General features: G+C 43.6%; 1 protein-coding gene across 1 annotated transcript in view; it reads left to right on the forward strand.

Moving 5' to 3' along the window:
* The window catches only part of LOC112107706 (N(G),N(G)-dimethylarginine dimethylaminohydrolase 1), a 63,873-nt gene extending 55,427 nt beyond the window's left edge, over nucleotides 1-8,446 (forward strand). The window contains exons 2-4 of the mRNA XM_026655636.2: nucleotides 6,238-6,337; nucleotides 7,575-7,648; nucleotides 8,306-8,446. Coding sequence (XP_026511421.1) covers nucleotides 6,238-6,337; nucleotides 7,575-7,648; nucleotides 8,306-8,446 — 315 coding nt within the window. The remainder of the gene's footprint in view (nucleotides 1-6,237; nucleotides 6,338-7,574; nucleotides 7,649-8,305) is intronic.
* Nucleotides 8,447-8,815: the final 369 nt, after the last annotated feature.

Below are 8,815 nucleotides of genomic sequence, written 5' to 3' on the forward strand. Positions count from 1 at the left end.
CACACACACACACACACACACACACACACACACACACACACACACACCCCTCTTTGACTTTTGGGGGAGATCCTGACCTGAGAAGTTGGTCAACCATGTTGCTGGAAACATGTGGTACACATTTTACCTTGAACAACTCTAGCTTGTTAAGTTTTAAGCTACTAGAAGGTGTTTTATCTTTTTTTCTTGTAACCATTTCTGACTTTAGTGCCTGATACTTCAATACACTTAAAATCCTATCTTCTTTTGTTAATAAACTTGTTTTATTTTTTAATCTAAACAAATCCAGTGTTTAGACTGACCTGTTGGTGACTCCAGTTACAGTAGCAGACTGTTGAATATTGACTCCTTACAGGAGCTGGGCAGTGCAGAACATGTGTTTGGGGAAAATTCTGGGCTTGGAGCATGTTGGGGTCACTCTACAAGTAGTAACCAAGGCTGGTGGAAGCCAGAGTGTGGCTCGTATGTTGCTGACAGGCTGCTGGGGTCAGAGCAGTAGGACCAGGGCTGCAGCTACACACAGACACTCAGGGTGTGACCTGCATGCTGTTTGTGAGTGGCCCAGGTTGGGAGGTACAACAGCAGAACATTGTGAGGCACTCACGGTTGCAGGGCAGGTGGTGACACAACCCTTCACTGGTCTGGATTGCACCCCAGAATGTGATACGCTTGTACATGTTCTCTCTATCTGAGGAGGTGGGTTAAACATAGCACAGGTGAGGCTGAAACCCAGTCTCCTTAAATGGCTAGTTCACCTTGTGACAGTCTTGGACAGAGATGGAGTGGACCCAGCACATAAAGGTCATCTTATCACTTGAAAAGGCCTAATATATGTATCTGGATGTTGCTTACTAATCCTCTTCTTCTACAATAGGGCCCTTCAGAATAGGCCTAACAACAAAAGGCAAAAAACAAACAAACAAAAACCTGTCATTAACTTGCATGGATCTGGATTCCACACAAGACACTTTTTTGCAAAAATGTGGAAATCTGTATCCAACACTCAACCACCACAAGTCTGGAATTTGTGTTCAGATCACTCTAACATGTAGAAAGATGGTGAAATTTATTATTTGTATTGGTAGTGTCTTTGCTTGAGTTGATGTGTAGTGACAGCTCTGGATCTATGCAATCTGTGGTAACATTTGCCTCTGCTACCACATTCAACACTTTCTGCCAATCACACAGATTGCTAATTATCTGATTATGTAATTTCTTGCCTGCAGTCCTGTCTGATTCTGGTGCCAGCAGGCTTCAACAGGTATAGAGTTCCTTAATTGCCCGCTACTGCTCTGTTCTTGGAAAGTTTCCCTTTGACTCCACCTCCTGCCTCTCTGGATTAATAGGAGTGGTCTCCAGAACCCCAGATTTGATTGATTGATTGATTGATTTAGGCAGGGAGGAGCAGTTAACCATAATTTTTCAGGGATGAAATACAGAAGGCTGCTCTGCAGGGCCCAAGATATGTGGACATGGTTATGGGTGAAAGCAGATATGTGCCGCCTCCTACTTTTGCACTAAGCCCTATGAAAGATAGAGGTGGCCCTATTTGTATGTGAAAGTTGTTTAAAAAAACAAACAAACAAACAAACAAAACCCCAAGATTCAATATTGTATTGGGGGGAGGGGGGGAGGAGAACAGGACAGAGACCCCTTCTTTTGTGAAGTTCCCATTAACAGAACTATGTCTTGCCTCTCAATTTTGCTTGTTACTGTAGAACAGAGGCAGCCAAAATGCATGGCTGCTTGCCATGGCAAAAAGCACTGAAAACAGAACTAGCCCTGAAACAGCCCAAGAGAGAAGCTTGAAGACCTGCTGCATTTGTGTAGGAATGGAAGAGAATGTGTGGAGGAATATGGTCAAAGATATAGGGAGTGGTGTAATGACCCAGAAGAAAGGAAACCAGCAAGAAATGGTAGCAGAGGAGAAGAACAAGGACAGAAAAACCTTGGGGTGTAGGAACTTGGGAGTGGAGAATGAAGGAAAGGAGAGGTACCAAAGAAATGAGAGGGTGAAAGGGGGCTGGATACTTTGGGGGGGGGAGGGAGAAGGACACCTGTTCCAGGATGTATCAGAATTTGGTGACCCAGACAGACCTTGATGCTCTTATGGAACCCACTTTGTTCAATTTCCAGAATGAATACTGCTTTGAGAGTGTCTGTGCCCCGCCCCAGTTCAGCAAGGCCAGTGTCTCCATGTAGAAACTTGATAGTTTTTTGTTTTTGTTTTTGTTTTTTTGTTAATTACAGTTTTGGAAGTTAATTGACACAGCAGACTAACGATAAATGTGTAACTACAGAACAGGCTGTGGGGGTGGGAGGATGGGAAGTTCGGCGTCCTGCCTTCTGTAATCCCATGCTATGTGTATATTTAATCCCTCTCCCTGCCTGTGACTTGAGTTCTTGTGTGCTTCTATTCTTGTGCCAGGGTAGCATTGCACCGAGTCACGAGTTACTTGGTCTGTTTCATTCTAGCTTATGTTCCAAGTCCGTATGGTGTTATATTGGGTATCTTAAATAATGCCACACCTGCTGTTTCACCTATAGCAAGCTTCTCCTTCATTTGTGCCCCGTTCCCCTTCTGCACATAGTGCCTACACGGAAAAGACTTCCATGCTGTAGAGGCAAAGGAAGAAATTCAGTATCAATCTGTAGTATATGGCCATTGTAGCAGTGTGCATGGAAGTTATTAAACAAATTACAGTCCTTGCACAATAGCCAAATTTTGAACGTTGACCCACCTGTTTTACATTTATTTTAAAAATACCACAAGGATCCAACCCTCTCTTTATATTTAAAAGTCCTAGAAGACGGAAGAATATTAAGCACTGTGTTTGAAGCAGGTACACGTCTATTGCGGGGTGACATCTAACCGGCACAGTGCCTCCTGCTGGTTGTCTTGGGAATTAGCTCTTCCAGCCCGGAGTCCCCTCTGAAGGCCGGTGTCTCTCCTGCCGCTGACCCCATGTCCCTCCCGGACCCCGGTGCCCCTTTATTTTGGGGAGCTGCCCCCAGCAGCAACCCACAATCTGGGTCTCCCCAGCTAGGGGAATCCCCAACCCTCTATCCCCACCTTGCCTCAGTGGCTACTGCCAGTCACCATCTAGCCCCCGCTCCCTGGGGCAGACTGCAGTCTGTAAACCACTCATCATCGGCAAGGGGGGTTAGGACCTGCTGCCTTTGCCTATCTTTGGGCTGCCCCTCTGCAGCCCTAGTACCTATTTGGCCCTTTTAGCAGGGCCTGCAGCCTGGGGTTTTTCTTGGCTGGAGCTCCCCAGCTCCCTCTGCCCTTCCCCAGCACTGCTCCATCTCAGGTACCCTTCTCAGCTCCCAGGCAGCCAGGTCCGTCTCTCTCAAAAGCTAGAGAGAGAGTGTGTCTTGTTTCTGGCCTACTGCCCTCTTATAAGGGCCAGCTGGGCCCTGATTAAGCTGGCCACAGCTGTGGCTGCTTTCCCCATCAGCCTACCTTTTTCCCATCTGCGGCCCTCTCCAGGGCTGTTTTAACCCCTTCAGGGCCGGAGCGGGGTGACCACCCCGCTACAACGTCTCACACTAAATCTTAAACCAGCTAAACAAAAAAAACCACTGATCCTGGCTGGAGACCTTTTTAAGTGCAGCGTTTCAGCCTGAAGTATCTCTGAGGTTAATCTGAAGATCGATCAGAATAGATGTCTTAATGTGTGCACAAGACAAATTCCAGCTTCTGGATCTCAGTCTTCCAGCCCTAAGTGCATGGAACTCCCAGTAAACTCAATAGAGTTCCATGTGGAGAGGTTCTCAGTCCTTTATCTCTAAAAGGCCAGTAGGCCCAATTCTCTGTTACAATACAGGTCTGGTGGCACAGTGTGGCCACAAATCCATCATAACTGGCTTCCCCCACCCCCAAATATAGGGAGAATCCCTGTTTGCTGTAGAGCAGCTCTATGCCACTCTTACGTCACAGCCCTGATGTAAGGATAATGGTCAGGGAAGAGTGGGTGTGGCTGAAGCACCTCTGCCCTCTGGCTATTCCCAGCTGCCAAAACAGCCCATTTGGGGCAAGGGTAGCTTGAACACAAGTTACAGCAGCACTGAGGCTGCTGTAACTTACATGAGGGATCACCCCTCTGCCTTGGGTCCTGTGCTGATTGCAGCTTGGCAGGACCCAAGAAAAGGGGCCAGTGTGTTACCTAATGTCACATGATACTGGAGGAATGTAACTAGATGTAAGTTTTGAATAGCCAGTACATTTGAACTGCATGGGAATTAGAGGTCTTCTTCTTAGATGTAGGTCCAACAGCTTGTTTCACACAAGCTTTCGAAAAAATATGAGATTGTATTTACTGTATTCTAGTATTTGTTTTCTGTAAAGTTCTTGAAATTGTGAGACTATCCGATTTGCAAAAATGGAGAGACAAGGTGGGTGAGGTAATATATTTTCTATCTTTTATCACCCATCTTGCCTCTCTAATATCCTGGGACCAATACAGTTTCAGCAACACTGCAAAAACAGAGCATTTCCTTATTTTTATTCAATTGTAACTCAGCAAACTGAGTCTGCTGGGTTTGTTATAGTTTGCCGAGCATACTTGAAATGTTGTTGTTCAGCATGACTACTTACTGCCTTCTCATAATCACTCTGTTTAATTTAAATATTGCACATTCCTGTTCTCTTCTGTTCATGTTATATGTGTGTGTCAGCCATGTTGGAACTCTCTCATTTCTTTTAAAAATGTTTAAGTTGCCATATTACGCAGATCCAGGACCTAAATGAAACAGAGAACTTCATGACACTCTCAGTGTTTCTTCCACATTTCCTAATGGCTGGTAACTTGCTCTAGTGTAATATAAAGAACTGGCTATATAGTGTAATATAAGGAACTGTTGAAGAGGATCAGAGCTTTGTGCACTTTGTGGAATAACTCCTTATTTCTATTAGCTGCAGTTCCTGTAGTATGTTATCAACCCTATCTACACCTTTTATGGATGTTTCACTTATAAGCTTCTTTTGGCACAGGCGGCACAAAGGGGATGGATGGCTGTAGCTGGGCAATGGATATCCTGGCTGTAGTATAGTTGGTGATAGCCTATATGTAGGATAGCTGGCTGTAGTACAATCAGTGGAGATGGCTTCAATACCAGCCACTCTTGCCTCCTACTCCAACACAGGGAGACTGTTTGGGGAAGAAGGAACTTGTCAAGGGCATGATGGAGCAGATCTCTACTATACTGGCCCTCCGCTGGCATAAAGTGCTTTGCACCAGTGTTGTAAGTTAGAGCGGTCTCTCGGCTACTCTGAGCTTGGAGCTGGTCTGGAACAGGCTTGGGGAAACCATAACTAGATTTCTGACACCTTCACTCCATGCTTCCCCCATCATTAAGCAGCACTCAGACCCAGGGAAGAACTGAGCCCACAATGTACAGAAATACAAAGAGCTCATTAACACAAGGCAATAGACATCAATAATCAGTAAAGATGCAGATACTTAAAAAAACTAAATTGATTGATTTGTATGTTTCCCCTTCGTGGATAGAGGCCAAGTCAGAATCTCCACCTCCATGGATGATAGACAAGAAAACCTTGTGACTAGGAGGTGCAGAAGTAGACAATGCCATCTCTCTGCCATCGCTCTTTCACTCAAGGCCACGGGAAACAGTTTTTTGTAGCATTGAGGGATTAGCACAGGAGAGGGACTGGGGCTGACATGCATAGTGGGCACGTTCTAATCCTTCATGGTGTCTGCATGAAAGATAGTGACTCTCGCTACTCACTTCCACACATATCCCCTCCATCAAGGCCGGCTTTAGGCCGATTCCCCCGATTCCCTGGAATCGGGCCCCACACCGAAGAGGGCCCGTGCCTTACTCACCCAGCGGCGGTCTGTTCCGGGTCTTCGGCGGCGGGGGGTCCACTCCGGGTCCTCGTCGGCATTTTGGCGGCGGGGGGTCCTTCAGTGCCGCGGAAGACATGGAGTGGACCCCCCGCCGCCGAAGACCCAGACCGCAGCTGGGTATTCGAATCGGGCCCCGCAGGTCCTAAAGCCGTCCCTGCCCTCCATGCTTTGGAGCCCCCTAAAGGGATTCTGGGATTGGAGATTGGCAGGACCTTCTGGGATGGAGGACATTTGCTTTCTGTTTTACTAACAGTTACCTGACTCCCTCTTTTTTTATTTAAACTAATGCCTATTGTGATTTGATTAATTGATGTTTTTAATGGTGGGACCTAAATGAGACTCTAAACTACTTCCTTTTAAACAGGTTGATGCAATGAAGAGAGCACTAGAAAGTCTTAACCTCAACATTGTAGAGATGACAGATGAAAATGCAACCTTAGATGGTGGAGATGTCTTATTTACAGGTACAGTATTCAAGTGAATTTGTTCTTTTTTTCTGGACTGCACAGAGAATTTAACACTATCTGGTCTCTATTAATAAAATACTTTATACTAGTGTAACGATTTGATTAGGTCATTGCTTACCAAATGGCAGCACAGCACTTTAGTTTGAGAGATGTCTTTTGAATGCAAAACTTCCTGACTAATGCAGAATAATGGAAGTAGCAGTAGACACAATACAAATCATGTGTATTTAAGCCTTAAATCACCTAGCTTGTAAAGTATTACTTAGCAATAAAGAAATGCTTTCAGCAGTCAAGTTATTTCCATCATTGCATAGTTTTTGTTACTGGCAGCCATGTTTGCACAGACCTGTTTGCGGGAATCATAAAAGCTTGATTCAGACGTAATTGTGGTTAGTTCTTTGCGTAAACACTGGATAGTGCATTTGTAGTTTATGGGGAAAATAGACTTGCTTGCAAGATGTCACGTGGAAGAGAAGTGGAGTTGCGACTCAAGTTTTTTGCATGAACAAATTCAAAGGGGAAGATACCGATGCTGATTTTTACATAGTTAAACCCATTATGCATTTTCTCACATTGACTGGGTATACATTTGCCCCTTGCCTGAGATAAATGAGGCTGTTTATTTTGATCACCATCACAATAGGCAGGTTGCTTGCCTTACTCACAAAGGGAACAAGATTGTTTCAGACTAAGCAAACCAAAAAAATAAGGCATTTCTACTATGTTACAGATCCCAGTATCTGTTTCCCTAGCACCTTGAAGATAGCTGTGTCTTTATTACTGAGTTTAAAATCCAAGAATGGGAGAAATCTCGGAAGAGTAACAGAAGGTCAATCGGTGACTTACTAATCCATCCCAGCTGTTCTGTCCATTTATCCTATGACCATTGCAAAGTTTTAAAGGAAAGGGAGCTGTTTGTGTATAATTTACAGTGATTATCCTTCACCAGAAGAAGAATTTAATTAGAATCAACTTCCAATTGCAAGTTGCATTTTTTTAAAAGCTACATTTCTAGTTAGTTTTGTTACTAGACTTTTTTAGCCACAGTTAAGTCTCATATTGATAATTGTGAAGGACTTTATATTACAACATCTCCATCTCAAATTTGGCCTAATTTTAAAATGTATGTGTTCTGATTATTAGATATGGTTCGTGTCCATGTATTTTTCAGCCATTCAAATAAAAAAAATCATTAATTTTGTCTTTACTATTCTTTGCAATCTCTTCATTTCAGGCAGGGAATTTTTTGTGGGTCTGTCAAAACGGACAAATCAACGTGGTGCAGAAATTCTGGCTGACACATTTAAGGTTTGTACACTTGTTCTGCAATAAGACATTCTGCTTTCTGTGGCACAGACAAAGGGGTTAAACTACAGCCCACTGAACGAAATACATTAGCCAAAATGTTCAGAAATGGGTATATAAAGTCAGGCTCCTCTCTATTTAGATTCCTGGGTAGTGGCCTGAATTACAAAAAGGCAGAGAAGCCAACAGATCCATCAAAGTCACAGATCTTCAAAAGGGGACAAAGGAAATGTGGAGTCAAGTCAGTTCTGAGGGACTAATACTGTAAGTAGGGCAGTGCCAGGTCACTACTACTTGCTACTATCTTAGGCCTCCCATTCCTCTTCTAGAGAAGCTCAGCAATATGCATGAACGTGTTCTCACTTGAGTTCCTGACGGGTTTTTATAGAAGTAATTTTTAAACATTTAACAGATTTATTTTCAGGTGCACAAGTAGTGAAAACTGCAGTAGTTCTGTATTTTTCCTTGATGCACAAAGCAAGCCAAGACAGCCCAAAGGGGCGTGTCACAGTCATAGTTGACTGTAGCCAGTTTACCTCAGGACATGCAGATGAGTTAACTTGCAGAGGAGCTAAAATGTGTCATTGAATTACTCAGTGCAAATATGGAACTGGTACTGATTTAAAGTATTTACTGTGCACCTTCTTCATTTCTACATAGGATTATGCTGTCTCCACAGTCCCTGTTTATGACACTTTGCATCTGAAGAGTTTTTGTAGTATGGCTGGACCAAACCTGATTGCCATTGGTTCGACTGAAGCTGCGCAAAAAGCCCTCAAGGTAAAATGCATAGGAAAATGACGTGAGATAGGTGACTAATTTTACTTTTATCTTAAGACAAGAACACCTGAGTTTAAAATAGATGTAATGTCAGTACAAGAGGGAAATAAATACACCTCAGAGAATCCCACAAGTGCAGGGAATATTATTCATTAATTGTGTAGGGAAAGTTTTATGCTAATCTAGTTTTAATTATCTAAAATAGCTTCCAGAGTTACTACAAGCTTGTACCTGATGATGTGAGGGGATGTTTTGTTCGTTTGTTGCATGGGATGGGGAATAGGTGGAAATGAAGGTTGAGACTTAAGCAGGGAAAGAGTTGTCTAGGTTCATTAATTTTGAATTCTTATCTCTTGATGCATAACATTCAGTGAAAGGATTTGAGGAAGG

This window comes from Terrapene carolina, unplaced genomic scaffold (genome assembly GCF_002925995.2).
Source record: "Terrapene carolina triunguis isolate 2854851 unplaced genomic scaffold, T_m_triunguis-2.0 Scaffold210, whole genome shotgun sequence".
In the NCBI taxonomy this organism is placed as follows: Eukaryota; Metazoa; Chordata; order Testudines; family Emydidae; genus Terrapene; species Terrapene triunguis.